This window comes from Panthera leo, chromosome F2, assembly GCF_018350215.1.
Source record: "Panthera leo isolate Ple1 chromosome F2, P.leo_Ple1_pat1.1, whole genome shotgun sequence".
In the NCBI taxonomy this organism is placed as follows: Eukaryota; Metazoa; Chordata; class Mammalia; order Carnivora; family Felidae; genus Panthera; species Panthera leo.
The window spans coordinates 66,675,540-66,693,779 of record NC_056695.1 but is presented as its reverse complement, the minus strand read 5'-3'; the positions used below and the strand labels follow the sequence as shown (position 1 = coordinate 66,693,779).

The window sequence follows — 18,240 nt, the reverse complement described above, 5'->3', positions numbered from 1 at the left end:
TAAGAGGCCAGATTAAAAAAGCTATGAATTGTACAACCTATTTACTTGACATTCCAGAAAAAGCAAAATTACAGGAATGGAAACCAGATAAGTGGTTGTGAGGGGTGGGGCGGGGTGGGGGCTGAGTACAAAGAGGAATTTTTAGGGTGATGGGACTGCTCTGGGTAGTACGGAGACGGTGGGTCCATAATCACAAACTTGTCAAAGCTCATGCAGAGTGGACTTTGTGGTGTGAAAAACCCAACAGGGATGTCAAGAGACCTCAAGTGGGGTGCGCAGTGTGACAAGTAACGTGTTTCACGAACGTATGACATAACCTCCACGAAGAAAGTGGGAAATAAAGGGAGCTGAACTAAGTTACTACGGAAAGTGGTACTTTGAGCAGACACCGTAAAGCTAAGGACAAGACAAGGACTTGAACACCTAATTCCATTTGTTGGTCCATTTTTCTCACAGGGGTACAACTTAACTATTCTGAAACCACTTTTTAAGTATTCTAAGGTTCAACGAGCAAATAAATTGTAGATAAAGAAGTCAGGGTTCTCACTCTCAGAAAAAAAAGTTACAAATAAACATGGAGGCAAAACCTTGTAGTGCTGGCTGAGTCAGTATAATTGAATGTTTAATATATATACAGACAGATCTAGAAATAATTACAGAGACGTGTACTGTACATTGGTCAGTATGCGTATTTGTCATCTCTTAGCACGTTTCACTGAAAAACCACAGCAGCAGTAGCAGTGAGCACATCCAACATCCAGATCTTTGTTTCTAAATACCATTCTCTAGAGATGCCTGGGTGGCTCAGTTGGTTAAGCGACCGACTTCAGCTCAGTTCAAAATCTCACAGTTTGTGGGTTCGAGCCCTGCGTCGGGGTCTGTGCTGACAGCTCAGAGCCTGGAGCCTGCTTCTGATTCTATGTCTTTCTCTCTCTCTCTCTCTGCTCCTCCTCAGCTTGCACTCTGTCTCTCTCTCTCAAAGATAAACATTAAAAAAAAAAAAAAATACTGTTCTCCAATGAAAGAAACGAGGGCTTCTTGGAGAAATAGCTAATTCTAGGAATGGCACTCAGATAATACTTGGCAGTGCTAAAAGGTAAAAATATGGTCTTAGAAAAATAAGGGCATGTCAAAAGAATTTAGGAGCCAACCTCAAAGAGTCCCAAAGCTGAAATAATTCACCCAGTAAATTACAACGGTATTAGATTTTAACCTAAAGTAGAAAATAAACTGCCACAATCACATATTAATACAAAGTATCAAATGAAGAGGAAAGAGGAACAAATTTTCTTTAAGAAAAATGCTAAATAATATATATACTGTCCCCTCCTCTTGACTGTGGGCTAGATTTAGTAATTCACTTCCAAAGGGAAAAAAAGTACGGAAAGTGAAAAAATACAGTGGAAGACCTAGTGGACACCAACCTACCGATGAAGGAATATCACCGGTGATAGCTACTAACATCATGCACTTGATATCATACAGTGTAGAAGGGCACATCAACTCTGTGCTCTCCTTCCTGACAAAGCATAACCTCAAATCGACTCACAAGAAAACGTCCGGCAAACCCACATTAAGGATCATTGTACAAAATAACCAATCAGTACTGTTCACAGTGCCAAGGTCTTGAAAGACTAGCTGTCACAGACTGGAAGAGACAAAGGAGGCATTAACGACTAAATAAATGAATGCAGTGTGGTGTCCAGGACTGCTCCTAGAACAGCAGAAAGACAGTAGTGGAAAACAGAAACCAAATAAAGTCCGTAGTAGACATAGTTAACAGAACTGTCCCAAGGTTAATTTCTGAATTTTGACAAATAAATGCCACAGTTTACATAAGGTGTTAACTTTAAGGGAAGCGTGGGGAAGGGTAGAAGAAACATCTCTGGACTCTCTGCAACTTTCCTATAAATCTGAAATTATTCTGAAGTAAAAAGGTCATGAAAAAAACATGTAGGAAAGCCACAGCACTGAAAGCACTTAGCACTGAGGTGCTGTATTTAATACTGAGAAAGGGACTTACAGATTATATACACATGTCCACAGTAAGTTGATCAACACCACAGTTTATTGTAAACATATTATAAGGTGTCAATAATCAAATTGACAACACTTTATACATTTTGTTGTATAATATTAACATCATACCAGAAAACAGTCCACTGTACTCACTTACAGTTTTGGTACTTTAAGATCTTTAAATACAAACTGTATTTGAAACACTGAACATAAAATAGAAACATGAATGGCAGAGAATATTGAATACATCAAGTAAAAGAAAAGTGATACTCCCCCCCAGAAAACAAATACAAAATCATCTGATTACATACTTAAAATGAAAGAAAGAAAGGAATCAAGAAAACCTGGTATGTTTGTAAATGACATAAAGTTGTATTTCTTTAGACCCACCTGAGAGGTTAATCTGGACCATGCTAAATTCTATGTCCTCTGTGACTTCGTTTTCTCTTGGTTTCTAAAGAACGTTTCCCATGGTTTAAGCTACATTAAGGGGGGAATCGAATGGGGAGGTAGCACAAAGCCAAATGAAATTACTTTAGAATTCTTTCATAAGTCTTCTTTGGCAAATAATAAAGTCTGTATTTAAAATTTAACATGTTGCTGAACTGGATCAAAACTTGTAAGATTTAGGAGATGCATCTTTACATGAGTTAACATATGAATGAAACAAAGCCAAGTTCATAAAGCAAAGCACAAAAGCAGCTTTCACATTTTACTAACAGCTCTACGAAGCAGATTCTCCCTCCTTAAACATATGAGAGGTTTCCAGCTGGGAATCAGAACTTTCTCCATTCACCGGAGAAACCAGAGTTGTCCACATGTTTTCCAGTATTTTAAAATTCATGATCACTGTTAGGTTCTATTTCTTCCTCTATTATCTCTCAAAGGTAATATAGCAGCAAATCACTCCCATATTTTAAGTTTTCAATTAACCACCGACTGGGTTCACTGCCAACAACTACAAATTATTCGATTCTTTATTAGTGTACATGTCATTACAGTAGGCTTAGATTGTTAATACAGGAATAAATAAAATAACTACAGTTAATATAAACAAAGCAAATGAAAATGAGATTAAAGAGCCCTGATCAAATGAAACACTTACAACTTTCAGTTGAAAAACTGTAAGTTACATACATACCTAATAGCACTAGGAATGTACAATATCAATTATTGGAAAAATAAATGAGTGATTCACAGTCATAAGAAATTATTTTAATATTAGTATGTATTTTTCCTTTTATAGACAAACATTTATAACATACACTTGATTTCTACCTCATATAAGACAAAGTAGAAAACTAAACGTTACTGCACTTACCCCAAACACAGCACTGACCATGTGCCACAGGTAACCTGCTCCAAGATATTCGATTCTATAGGTAGGCCATGGTATTGAATGCATGGTTATGTTAACAGTTTTAAGAAAGGCATATATTTCCAGAAGTATGTTAAATACACAAATATCAGTTCTATAAATGACAAAAAATTATCAGCAAAAATGTTTAGGTTATAACATTCCCAAATTTTCTAATGCTTTAAGTGTTTTTAGATATATGTTGTTTGACCAGTTAGTTTGGTTACAGTTTTAAACAAGCAAACCGTTATCCTATGAGAAGAGCTACACTAAACTAGAACACTGCACAAACTTCCCAAGGAAGGCAACTTAAAAAATCTAGAAAGTGATTCCAATTATTCTAATTAACATTTGAGATCTAAAAGAATTAATGATTCGAGAAACATTTTGAAATTGCTCAATTTTTCTTTATCAGTCCCTCCAAAACTATTCACATAAATTTAAGGTCCAGATTGCCTAAGAATGTCTTCAAAGTAGGTTTATCCCCAAGTGTTTTGATCAGAAGACATATAGCCTTAATGCCTCTAAATATGTAATTCTAACCTAAAATCACAATCCTTGGTTTTTAAACACCAAATTCGATTTCATAACAATTCATTGGTAAAGCTACTAAACAAAAAATAAATGAGGGTAAAAACGTGCAGCAGCCACAGTTACAACAGTGGAAAACAAATTCTATTTTTCCATAAAGACTCTATGAAAATATAAAGCCCAAAGTGAGTGACGACAGAAGTCCACATATAAATGTTGTTTAAAAATAGAATGTTTTCCAAAGCTTCTCATGAGATGTCAATGTATAGTCAGAGTCTGAGTTAAGACCTTATAAATCAAGGTTAGGTTATACATAACTATGCTGATTTACATACCTTCAACAATGTTCAACTCATATACATAATTTACAGACATCCACAGAAATTCTTAATGCCCCATCATATCATCTCTCAAAACTGGATGTTTATTGTTTTATAGTTTTGCTACTTTTAAGTACCAAGAAGCCTTTTCAGAGGAAGAGTTCCACCTCTTCCTGTGATCCCCTAAAGAGTAGGTAACAAAATATAAAATTAAACAAGATTTATGTTTGATAAACTAACATATAAAATTACCACTGCAATATTCATAGTGACTGCTTATAAACGTAACAGTCATCATAAAGCCTATAAAGTATATCCTCAGTTTTATAAAAGAAATGCAGATTGTCTCAAGGTAAAAAATACAGTGCAGGCTGCTAAAAAGCTCTTTGTTGCATTAGGAGGTGCAATAATGAGGAAAACTTTAGAAAACATGAACATGTTCCCCAATCTCTTCACATCAGTTAAGCATGAAGTGCACTGTAGCAGCAGGGTGCTTCTTAGTGGCGGGCACTATAAAGCTACGTTAAGAAAGAAAAAAAGGCAGAAAGTGTGAGCAATGCATGGTGGAACGAAATTATTGCAAATGGAGATTAGCAACAAGAAGTGAGGAAGGTGACCGTCCACTCCACTCTGATAAGACACCATCTTTAAATATTAAGTTCTTTGCAGGAAGCGGAACTCCCGTGTCGGCACAGGAGGACTGTGAAGGCACACTGGAAAAGCTGGCCTCTGTGTGAACATCCAGTGTGGAAGCACCTTCCTAGAAGACCAAGGAAGAGAAAAAATCCCATATTCGACACTTTACCAAACCACGGAACATAGCTAGTTACAAATACAGGCTTTGACTGCCCGAGAAATGTTTCTGGGATGCAAAGCACTGTGGGAGATGCCAAGATCTACGTCATAATCCCCAATAATCAATCAGGGGAATTATTGTATGCGGTAATGACTGACACAAGTCACACCACGATAAGCGCTTAGAAATAAACAAAAATAGGCTAGGAGGCCAGAGGACAAGAAAAAAGTTAATTCTTAAGCAATCTCTAAAAACCCCTCACGTAACATTAAGCACCCGGAACACTCCATGCGCTCCCAAGGCTCTCAGATTCCCGTCACCTAGCACAGACCTCTCCCCAGGACTCCAGGCTCAAACATGCACCGAGCTGACATCTGCTCCTGGGTGTTTCGCCACACGTTCCACACTTACCATGTCCGTGACCTTAATTCTCCAATTCCTCACCAGCCTTCCCTACTCCACACACGAAGCTAGTCCAGAAACAGGAGACTCATTCTTGAGTCTTCCCTTCCTCACCACACCCTCAATCTTTTCCTCACATTGAGTTAATCAGGTCAATCCGTCTACATCCAACGTGTATCCCAAACTGCTTGATACAGTCACCAGAACCCGCCACCCAGTCTGGGCCAGTGGTCTCCAAAGTTGGGTACTCACTCCAAAGCAGGGCACGGGACTGTCAAAATCTTACAAATGCTCTATCGACTATTACATCCTCACAAAATTTCTATTTTTGTGTATGTTTTATAATATCATTTGTTGATATAACAGTATATATGTGCAATCAACCTTTATTATGGACACATGCAAACTTTGGGGCTATTTTTAATGAAAAGGGGAGCTCAGCTACCAAAAATTCTCACCTGGGCTATTGTAACATTCTCTGAACTAGTCTTGTTTTTATGCTTGTCCCTTTTTCATCTGCTTTCTGAACAGTAACTAATTTTTTAAAACAGGCAATCAGAAATAATGTCATTCCTATTTAAAAGTCTTTAACAACTGGGGCGCCTGGGTGGCCCAGTTGGTTGAGCATCTGACTTCGGCTCAGGTCATGATCTCACAGTTCATGAGTTCAAGCCCCGCATCCAGCTGGCTGCTGTCAGCACAGAGCCTGCTTTGGATCCTCTGTCCAGCCCCCCCTTCTGCCCCTCCCCCGCTCGCAAGCCCCATCAGTTAAAAGTCTTTAAATAACATCTCTTTGCACTCTTTGCACTTGAGCATGACATGGAACTGCTCTGCATCCTATAAAGCTCTATGCAAATACCATTTGGATTTTTTGGGTTTTGTTACCTGGAATGAGTGAACAAAGTTAAGGACTTGTAGAGAGAGTTTTCTACTGGAATGTAAGAGGTTCTGAAGGCTGAAAAAAAAGGAAATTTTAAGACAAATATAATTTTAATGGCAAGAACTAATATCTCACAATAATTTCAGCAATTTAAATGCATTTATATGTGTAAATACATTCTGCTTAATCACATAAAAAATTAAAACATTTTTCAGTGGTTCTCATCCGTGAAATTTCTGCCAGTTTTAAGAGTAGGGAGTTTAACAGTGCATAAAAAGACCATTCTGAAATAAAAAACCATGTATAAAACGAAAACTGAGAAGTTATTGTCAGGAAGAGTTTAAACTATTAGCAAATATAAATGTTAAATGAAAGAAAATTTTTAAAACGAAAATTCAGGCAGGAATGACAATTATGATACAAACTTCAAATACCCAATGTAATTTTAAAATACATCCTGATAAAAAGCCTGAGAGATTTCATACACATCAACCCACCTAAATCAAATATTTTTCAAATATGCAAACTGGTAACAATCATGGTGGCCATCTTTAAAGCTGTTATTAGTGTTTCTACTTTTTACTCATGTATGTTACTTTCAGAGAATTGCTGAAATTATTTGTTGACTGAGCACCTTTAATCTTCTGATAAACTATATTAAGCCAATTAAATGAATTACTTCTACAACTTTGTTTTCTAAAAGAAGTCAAGGAGACCTGTGGACATCAGCTCTCTCAGCCACCCTACCAAGACAATGAGACTGAGGAATATTCCCATATGCTCCAAAGTCGCAGAACTTTCACAACACTGCCTCTTAGCAACTGCTCCCAACAGATCAGAGTAGGCATGGGAAACAAAACCTACAGACCATCTCTGAGAAGTAATACGTGCTCATTTTAGAAAACATGGAAATTTGAACAAAATTTAGAAATTCAGCTATAATTCCACCGTAATAGATAACCACTATTTACATGACATAATTTGAACGTGTGTTTGCTAAGAGTGACAGAAGTGCACAAGGGAAATGTTCTAGACACATACATATTACAAACACTAGGTTTATCATCTCATATACCTCGCCAGACCTGGTAATTCAGTTAACATAACTAAAATTAACCAAAACATGTGTCCCAAATGTTTGCATATGTCAGATTTTTGAGGTGCTGAAGTTTAATTTTGAAAAATATAGCAAAATCCTTAATTAGCAATCTCTATTCAATCAACAAATATACTCAAGGCAATTACCATGCTCATGTGTGAAATAAAAGAAAATAAGATGTAGCAACTGAGAGCCTAGAAGTCTCACAAATGAAAAGATGACAATGAATATAAACCCTCACCTCTCTTTTCTGCAAAGGCCATGTGTCGCAATTTTTCTACAAACTTTCCGGTTTAATTCAGAACTAAACAATGGAATTCCAAAGCACAGCTCAAGAGGAACCCAATCCGCTTCTGTTGTGGCAGCTACAAAGGGCACACAGCTGTTAGTCACATAGGTAGTCATATATATTATGACTGACCAGGGTTTCTTAACTGAGGCTCATAAATTTTCAGATTCCTCCCACCCCTGCGGTATCCAGCAACGGGCTTAACAGGGGAGAGGATTCAGAGAGGTCAGTGAATCTCTGAAACAGGAAAGAATCTTTCTTGAGTATGTACATGCTTCTGGGGAGAAGGTACAAAGCTTTCATCAGATGTTCAAAATGGTCTTTTCCCCCCAAAAAAGATATCGTAAGACAACTACGGATGAAAGAATTTAACATAGGAAAAACGCAACTGAAGTCATTCTCAGATCATGTTTTTATAATACTTTAATTGTTATTCTAAACATAAAAAAATGTTTCCTGGTAAATGCTTACTAAAAGGCCCATTGTGGATAAACAGAGTAGACAAATGCCATCCAAATGATGTAACAGAAGAGTTAAACATCAGAAACTAGTCTAAAGCTACAAATTAATTCTTAAAACCTTACCAGAGTTGTGTTTTGTTGCCGAGTCTAGAGTTGCTTCCTCAATGACCATTTCAAATGACTCTGTGCTCCCATTTACATCTGAGCCAGAAGCCAAATCAGGGTCTCCTTGTAATTAAAGGACACACACAATATTAGGGTTTAGTAGTCGGCACAAGTCAGTAAATCGGTTCTAACGGAAGAGAAGACTCCAGGAACAGGAATGACAATGGAGGATAATGAACAGTCTTCAGCCTAAAGCAGTTCCCAAGGAGGGGGCAATTTTGTCCCCCAAGAGACCTCTGACGATGTCTGGAGACCTATGCGGTTGTCGTGAATGGGGACAGGGATGCTACTGATATCTAGGGATGCTAAACATCCTACAATGCACAGGACAGTCCTCCAAAACAAACAATTATCCTGCTCAAAATATAAATGGCGCTGAGGTTGTAAAACCCTGGCCAAAGGAAACAAGGACTCAAAAGGCAGAACATAAGTTTATTAGACTTTCACTTAGATCTTTACCAAAGTCGCTTCTACCCCCATGGAAATACGCAATCTGATTATGTTATTCCTCTTCAAAATTCTTTGACTCTTCGTATCTTCCAGCACTGAAGATCCTCCAAGATCTCCTGATCTTACCAACTTCTTTACTCTCATTTTCTACTACTTTTCAACAAATTCTTTCTTTTTGCCAAGATGAGCTTACTCTACTGCTTGATTCCCTCTGCCTGAAAGGCTGCTACCCTTCAAATACACAGCAACCATCTTTTACGTACCCAAATCCTCACTTTTCAAGACTTACTTCAGGCTTTACCTGCTCTAAGAGGCCTTTTCTGATAGCTCAGTTGGCCTGAGATATGCCTTCTCGGCCCTACGTCAGCACATGGAGCCGATGCCAAGCTTTGGCACAGATTTTAACACTATGCGGCAGGCTGACTCACCTGCTTGTCTCCCTTTCTAGGGTTTCATTCCTTAGGTCTTACTAATTTCTATCTTTCTAGCACCTCGGCAGGTACTCCATAAATGCTGGTGGAATGAAAAAATAAAACATGGAAATGCCCCTGTGATACGTGGCAGTCAACTGTTAAAATTTACTCACATCTTCTGGCCAAACGTAAAGGATATTTGCGGTGGATATTTAACTCAGAGGGAGCCAATCCGATCCACTGGATGGCTAGCACATCAATCATATCTACTCAGGATGGCACACTAAAAGGCTCAGGGAATACAGTCAATCAATGACAGACGTTTGAATTGAAATGTTTTCTAGAGTCATGGACCAGAGCTGGCACTATGGCCACCAAAGCCACATACAAGCCAAAACTAGGCCAGAGTGGAAACAATCAGTGAGCATGAGAAGGTGACATGCAAATAAATTCTTTAATTAAAAAAGTAAAGGAAAACACTAACTGTTGACAATGTGCAAGATGGGCTGGAGACAGAGGAGAATGAGGCCAGGAAGGCTAGGCAGGAAATGGCTGCAGTGATCCAGGATTACAGTATTGAGACGCAGGTTAGAAGGACAGTTACAGAGAATTTCAAAAGAAATGACAAGAGAAGAAAGGATATGAGAGACACTTCTAAAGACTAATTCCCCAGAACGTGGAAACAAAGTGGACAGCGTGAAAAAAGAAGGAAGAGGCAAAGACAAGATTTTAGGCCTGGGTCATTGAGACAGTGGTGCCTTTGACAGAAAAAGAAAGGCTGAATGGGGAAAAAAAAAAAACTGTTAATTCTACTTTGGAAACCTCTTTACAAAGAGACTCAAGTTCTGAAGCCATCACGTCACAGAGGAACTTAATTTAAAGCCTATTACCACAGAGCCAACAGTAAAGAAAGGGCTAAAACCTAAAAACCACTCCGTACTCTAACCCCAGGTCAGTACTTCTGTATTTTCTCCATCTGAACAACTGATATTAGTCCAAATGATGTCACAGAATATTTTCTCACCTTAGTGAAAAAACACTAAGTATTACATAATTCGACATCCCCACAAGAGTCCCTGCTTCTTAAAATACTAAGATTACAATAAACTCAGTACAACCACCTTAATTCAGAGAACCCAACCACTGGCTGACCTCTCTCATCAGAAGCGTCACTGAGTTTTCTGTGTGCAAGGCGGCTCGAAGCATTCAACACGGTGACATAGCCACAAAAATGCTGCAGATCCACTTTGTTCCTTAATATCTGCAAGGCTTTGTGAACACTCATGTTGACGCGAGTGAACTCTAAGAACAAAGGGGTGACGTTACACTGTAAGTACATAGTTTTGTAACATAAAACAACATCAAAAATGTAAATATACCTTTATTGAACAATTCTCAGAACTCCTTTTATACTTGAATCTATCAACACTGATTCCAACAAAAACCTACTTGTGAATGGAAAAGGCTGGCATACACAGATTTATTTATAGCCTCCAGGAGGCATTTACGGTATCAGAACAAACTATGTGCTAAGCAAGCAAACAGGGCCCGGTCAGGGGCACCTGGGTGGCTCAGTTGGTTGAGTGTCCAACGTCAGCTCAGGTCATGATCTCACAGTTCGTGGGTTCAAGTCTCACATCGGGCTCTGTGCTGATAGCACAGAGCCTGGAGCCTGCTTCAGATTCTGTGTCTCCCTCCCACTCATGCTCTGCCTCTCTCTCTCAAAAATAAATAAACATTAAAAAAAATATATTTTTTTAATAAAAAAATAAAATAAAAAGTTGGGCTGGTCAGTGGCAAATTCTCTAGACTTCTCTTCGTGGTTCTATTCTGCCTCAAATGCTTCCTTGTTGGGCTTCTATGTACTACATACACATTACATTTTTGAAATGTATTAAATACACATTATATTTTTGAAAACCTTTTTAAAGTAAAATTATTCCTATTTAGACTAACGCCAAAAAGGACTTGAAATTATATCCTTAATAAATTATTTAAATACCAGTGCAAGTTTTATAAATACATGAACTTCTATAACAGAAATATGCTCTATACTCAGATATGAAGATTCTTTTATAATTGACACAATCTCTCAAGGCAAGAGAGCTATTAATCAGTTTTTGAGATTTTGTATAAATTTTAAGATCCTGTTGTCACTAGCCTGTATCTTCAGGTGAACTAATACTTTTCCACAGAATTTATTTTTGTAAAATGTTTATTTTTGAGAGAGACAGACAGAGAGAGAGAGAGAGAGAGAGAGAGAGGGAATGTGTGCAAACAAGGGAGGAGCAGAGAGAGAGAGGGAGACAGAGGGTCGGAAGCAGGCTTTGCACTCTCAGTGCAGCCTGATGTGGGGCTCGAACTCACGAACCATGAGATCATGACCTGAGCCTAGGTCGGATGCTTAATCGACTGAACCACCTAGGCGCCCCTCCACAGAATTTATAAAGTATCAGAGGATTAAATAGCAAAGTTTAATTGCAGAGAAGTACTTATTGAAAAGGGGCTATTTTTTGGAAGAGAAAACTCTTCTCTAAACTTTGTACACATTTATTCACAACAGGCAAGAGAGAGAACTTAATTTCAAACATGAGGCTTCCGCAGTCTGGCTATGTGAAAAGGAAAAAGATATTTTAAAAATCTTCCTTTCCCCCACTCTATTATTTTGGGAGAACATTAAGTTCTTATATAAACTAACAAAAATTAGATTACTTGAACCATTCACTGCTCTCTAAAAATTCAAGCAAGGTGGCTCTAAGAACCAGAAAAATAAGATTATACAACAGCAATTTTACATGGAGTAGTGCTATATAGATATATGTTAAGTTTTAATCGTATTATTTTTCTTTTGAACATATATACCTTCCTAATATTTGACAGAGAAAGGGTCATCTCCTATATTAAACAAAAGGAAGAATAAATTTGCTTTTAACAGATATTCTCTGAACATCTTATACCAAATGTACTTAGTTCACATCCAATTCTAGAAAGAGAACACTTTAAACGGGTTTTCCCCCTGCCCTTGATTCTAACTAGCTTTATTTAGTTCAAACTCTATAATCCACTCAAATCCTAATTGCAAAAAGTAACATTTAACAACAAAATCAAATGCTGAAAGAGGAAATACGTGCAGGTACTCTGTAAACCGTAAAGTATTATACCCATATTCAATGGCATGTATTTCTAAATCACCTAAAAAAGCTCCTGGGTTGGAAGAGGGAGGCAAATAGTATGTAACACTGGGAAAGAAAAAATTGGCTTTCTAAGGGTAAAAAAATTCCCTATGAATTCTTCTCCCCCAGCCTCCAAATAAATAATAAAAGAAAAGTAAAAGGCTAAACAGAGAGGAAAATCTAGTCTTTCACCTAAACAGAGACCTACTGATTCTCTTCATCTCCAAGGCAAACTAGTATTCCTTCAAAGGTCCTAAATAAGTCTTATTCTACTAGTTCTTTATGGGAAAAGGCACATGACAGAAAACGACCTTTGCTGTTGGGATGAGCACTGGGTGTTGTATGTAAGCGATGAACCACGGGAATCTACCCCCAAAACCAAGAGCACACTTTATACATTGTATGTTAGCCAATTTGCCAATAAATTATACTAAAAAGAAAGAAAGAAAGAAAACTACCTTTGCCAATACTCTTTAAAAGTGGCAACGATAAGACCCTAGAACTAGGGTGTCTAGGTGGCCCAGTAAGTTGAGTGTCTGACTTCGGTTCGGGTCATGATCTCATGGTTCATGGGTTCGAGCCCCACCGTCAGGCTCTGTGCTGACAACTCAGAGCCTGAGACCTTTCAATTCTGTGTCTCCCTCTCTCTCTGCCCCTCCCCAACTTATGGGCCTGAGCTTTCTCTCTCTCTCTCTCAAAAATTAATGAACATTAAAAAAAAAATTTTTTTAAAGACCCTTGAACTCAAAGTTTTAAGAATTCACTTCCTGCTATGTTTTCTACCAAACTGTTGACAAAGATTAATGATAAAGAACTCGGATATAATTTAAAAGCAAGATACCTCCTTGTAGTTCTGTTTCATCAAATGGAAAAGGTATGTGGACAGTTTCTCCTATCCCATGCAAACCATGTCCCTAAACATGAAGAAACACAGTTGAAAGTTATACAAGAAATCTGTATTTCCAGTAACAGTCAAACAATAAATAAGACTGTGCCATGTGATGGCATATTCTACACTAACATACCATCAAAAATCTTTCAACAATTTTTAATTTTTCTCAGCAAGCAAAGACCTTAAGTGTGTATTAACTTATAGGACAATGTGTCTCTAAATGAACGTACGGCTAACGAGAAAGAGAGGCCGACTGAACAGGTACATCAGGTGTGAGACAACTGAAGACTGAAATCAGGCACACTCATACAAGGGTTAGCTGCAGGTCCAAGAGAAGAAAAGTGGTGAAGGAATCCCATCATCAGTCACCTGGCATATCATGAACTAGGAATGCAAAACTCAAACACCTGTACTTAGTGACATATTCAAAATTATATGATTATGAATGCCCCCAACTGTGGTTAAACAAATCAACGTATGTATTTTCAATGCAGCTACCAAAAAAAAAAAAAAAAAAAAAGGAAGCTCCCTATGAACGGAAATGGAAAGGTCTCCAGTTGCTAAGTGAAAAAAGCATGGGGATATAGCACTGTGTGTTGGCTTGCATCTGCATAAAGAAATTCTAGAAGAGTACAGCAGAAACTAAAAATGTATCTGGTTAGGAAAAGAAATGGGGAGAACTGGGCAGATAGTGTTGGAAGGGTAGTGATACTTTCCTCCATGCATCTTTTAACAGTGTTTTATTTCTGAATCATGCGAAGGTTCTATCAACTCAAAAACTGAATTAAAAAAATCTGAGTCTAACCACCCCACTCCCATGCTACAAATAATAATTTAGTTTTATCTATTACTTTCAATTAATGTTCATTTCAATTTTGTTAGTTTTAAAGGGTTCTTTTTTTTTTTAAATTTAAATCCCCAGGTTTATTTTGGTTTTATAACTGTTTAAGAATAATAAGAATGAAGAACTTAATTTTATGTTTATGTGTATTTAGTATCGCTACAAGAGAAAATTTAACACTGGGGATCTATACATTTTTCCATTGAAAAAACCCTTTGCATTATTTAAATTCAAAGTACTCTGATACACAAGAAAAAAATTATTTCAGAGAAAAACTGCACTCATTTCAATGGTGCGTATAACAACCCGAATGTATTTCTTCTGGCAGCCCACTTTTACCTCATCGGTACCATTATGATTTATACCCCAATCAAGGCCGTTACAATGAAAGCGTGGTTTTAATCAAAATTGTGTTTTAAGTTCCAGCAAGATGAATTTCTCCCACAAAACTTAAAATAAAAGAGGCATTCTTTTTTAGCAAAAACAAAACTCCTCATAAACACGTTAAAACTGGGCCACATCTGCTACCACTACCGCCACACGGCTAACGCCTTCTGGGACCGTCCCGTGTGCTAGGCACAGGTACAGGCATTTTATGTAGATGGTGCAATTCGGTCATTCATTTCAACGACCTTAGGAACCATTATCTTTAGTTTGCAGGTGAAGGAATTCAAGATTATTTAATTTGCCCAAGATTCCTAATAAATGGTGGAATCAAGATTTTAACTTAGGCAGACTGACTCGAGCCCACGTCTCACCCATCCTATGAGGTCATCTGCCACCACTACCCCTGCTAGGTGTCCCCCCTGCTGGCGAACGCACCCTGTTCTTCGTGCTTTCAACTACCTCCACGTGCTGATGCGGACACTCAAGTCAATGCTTCCTGTTCAACTCTCGTCTGGATTTCAAAATGTTTTCCATTACCGACTAGATAGCCCTACCACCCAAATGTCCCACAGGCACCTTAGACTCAGCCTGCCCCAAACACAACACACATCATCTGACCCCCATCAACCGGCTCTTCCTCCTCTGTTTGCTCAAGCAGGGATATCACCATTCTTCCACCTTCACAAGCCAATCCCCCAGGAATCCTACCCTTCCTCTTCTCATAGCCTTCTCAGACATCTGATCAATTCTATTAATTTTAATTTGTAAGAATTATTGAACCCAGTTCCTCCTTTCAGTACTTATTCTTCTAATCTAGGCTGACTTCCCCTCTTATCGGGACTCCTACACCAAATGCTAATTGGTCCTCTTGCTTCAAGAATCTTACCTTACCCAACCCTTCTCAGCATACTCTCCAAGCCGATCTTCCCAAGACACACTGACCACATAAATCCCCTGCTCAGCACCCTTTGCTCTCTTTCATCAATCTATAGGGTACAGCCAAAGCTCGGCAGCAAAAGGGTCAAGGCACACTACTCTCCAGGGCCTGCCTACATCAAAACACTCGCAAGTAGCTACTCTGAGCCAGGTGCTGTTGTAGGTACTAGGGAAATAGCAGTGGAGGAAAAGAAAAACATCTCTGCCCACAGGTTTATTCATGCTAACCCCTGTGCCTGACCTGGCTCTCTTCTGTATCATCCTTCTGTATGCAGCCTGAGTCTCATTTTCTCTGAGCCTTTCTCCTTGCCTCAAGGCTGAACTAGGTACTTCTCTCTAATGCTTGCAGCGTAGATAATTCTATTCAGCACTCAGCAAAAAACGGAAACTGGCTGCTTATGCAACTTTTCCCACCAGACTTAAATCCCTTGAACACAGGGACCGTGACTTATTTGTGTATCCACGTTAATTAGCACAGAATATGGCACATAACGATTGATAGTTGAATAAACCACTGAAATCTTTATCGAGAACCTATTATGAAACAGAAAGTGTGACGCACACTTCAGCACATTCTTAATTCATTCTCTCAACAATCCTAGAACTATAAATTGCTTATCTCGCCATTAGCTGCTACATTATTTTTTGTTGCTATACAGTAAATGTCACCATCTCCGTTTCATGGGTGGGAAACTAACAGAAGTATCTTCAAAATGTCACACAGCTCATTAGCATGTGAAAAGAGGGCCCCACCACCAGGCATCAAGAAAACACAAATCAAAACCACTATGAGATACCATTCACACCCACCAGGTGGGTTCTAACTTAAAAAGTCAGATAATACCAAGTGCTGGTGGGAATGGAAAGTGGTGCAGCAACTCTGGAAAACAGCCTGGAAGTTCCTTAAACAGTTACACACAGAATCGCCATATGATGCAGCATTTCCACTCTTAACCACATACCTAAGAGAAATGACAATACGGCCACACAAAAACCTATAAATGAACAGTTGTAACAGTGATTACTATGATTCTTAATAGCCAAAAGGTGGAAACAACCCAAGTGTCCGTCAACAATGAATGGGAGAAACAGATCGTGGTATATTCGTACAAGGGACTTCTTATTTGGCCATGAAAAGGAACGCAGTAATGACTCATGATGGACTGGTAACACGCTACAACATGATGAAGCTCAAAAACATTCTGCCAAGTAAAAGAGACCGGTGACAAAAGACCACACATTACGTGACTGTGTGTGTGTGAAATGCCCAGAAGAAGCATTCTAGAGAAAGAGCGAGTAGGTTAGTGTTGTTTGGGGCTGGGGACTAGGGGACTGAGAACTAAAGGTTCGGGAGTTCTTTTTGAGGTAATGAAAATGTTCTAAAATCGAGCTTGATGACGGCTGTGGATACCTGCAACTACACTAAAAAACACTGAAGTGGTTTTTGTTCACCAATTTAAATTGGTGAACCGTACACTACGTGAATTATACCTCGACAGAGCGATTACATGTATCAAACAATTACGGCCACGCAGGTAGCAAATGTGAAGCTGGAATTCAAGTCTGGGTCTCACTACAAAATCCATGTGGTTTCTGGGATTCCCACGCTGCCGGACAAAGGCCAGGGCAAAAATCCGTATCTCATCTCTTATGTTTCAGCTTTACAAATTTCAAATCACCGACATCTGACTGTGACTTAACAAATTAGAATCTTTAAAAATAAAAATCCAAAACCGGTTGTTTCAAACAAAGCAACTGTACCTGAATCAAAACTGCCGAATGTGTTAAAGCGTCATTCAGCATCGTGAGCACGTTGGACGTAGGGACTACCCCAGGGTCATGACCCCAAGATGTTATTAGTAATCGATCATAACCCTACGGAAAAGAAATGAATGAAGATAAAATGGCATTTAGAAATTTTAAAAAACAAACAAAAACTAAGAAGATCTCAGTTTATATACAATGCTATAATGCTGCTTACCAATCTCTACCCTCCTCAAAACCAACCAGAGAAACAAACCTCACACAACATACCTGGAATATATCTGGCAGTTTTCGAAGTCTTGTACCTTTGGACAGTAAAAGAGATGGTGGTCCTTGCCCAGTGATGTAATAAATGTATAGTTTAAACCAGACAGAACTGACTTCTGGGATAGCTGGTCCAATATGCTGTAATCGTAAAACGAGTAAGATAAAGTTATAATACTTCTCAAAAGCAGCCAAATTTCACAAGGGACCAAGGATGGTCTTACAAACAGCTAATGCCTCACATAAATGTTCACTGCTATTGTTCTTATGAAAATAAATTTTAAACACTCCATCCAAGAGGTTTCCATGTTATTCCAGAATTGAGAAAGCACGTCTTATCACCGTAATTGGGAGATGGACCCTGAAGGAAAACACCAAGGTCTGAATCTTGGCCTCGCCCCCCTCGGCTGTATCACCTTAAGAAGGTTACTTCTTTGCTTTTCTGTAATGTGGTGACAAAATATCTACCCTGTAAAGACATTGTACGCTTGCTCAAAAGGGTTTAAAACAGTGCCTGTCAAATAATAAGCTCTATTTCAAAGTTAGTTATTGTCATTAGTCACATGCAATTCCTCACAAAGGGACTATCTAACCTTCCATCCATCTTACCATTCCTTCAGTTCATGGATTCCTACTGTGCCTAGAAATCGTGTTACAGAACAGGAGGAAATGTGTATATGGGATAGGGTTGGGGGGACACACAAAGAATTATGAAAAAAAAAAAAAAAGTTGGTCAATGTAAAATCTGTAACCACTCCTACCGAACAGAGGAAGAATTTGGAGGTGAGGGAGGTGTGCTCA

The 18,240-nt window shown here is 38.5% G+C and overlaps 1 protein-coding gene across 2 annotated transcripts in view; it reads right to left on the bottom strand.

Annotated features, from left to right (window-relative positions):
* Positions 1-2,050: 2,050 nt before the first annotated feature.
* FAM91A1 (family with sequence similarity 91 member A1) overlaps positions 2,051-18,240 on the bottom strand; it is a 43,809-nt gene continuing 27,619 nt past the window's right edge. For both annotated transcript variants that reach the window (XM_042923167.1, XM_042923169.1), the window contains 8 exons: positions 17,446-17,580; positions 17,173-17,286; positions 13,197-13,269; positions 10,335-10,484; positions 8,278-8,382; positions 7,646-7,769; positions 6,311-6,380; positions 2,051-4,987 (listed from right to left, as the gene is read on the bottom strand). In XM_042923167.1, coding sequence (XP_042779101.1) covers positions 4,802-4,987; positions 6,311-6,380; positions 7,646-7,769; positions 8,278-8,382; positions 10,335-10,484; positions 13,197-13,269; positions 17,173-17,286; positions 17,446-17,580 — 957 coding nt within the window. In that variant the 3' untranslated portion in view covers positions 2,051-4,801. The remainder of the gene's footprint in view (positions 4,988-6,310; positions 6,381-7,645; positions 7,770-8,277; positions 8,383-10,334; positions 10,485-13,196; positions 13,270-17,172; positions 17,287-17,445; positions 17,581-18,240) is intronic.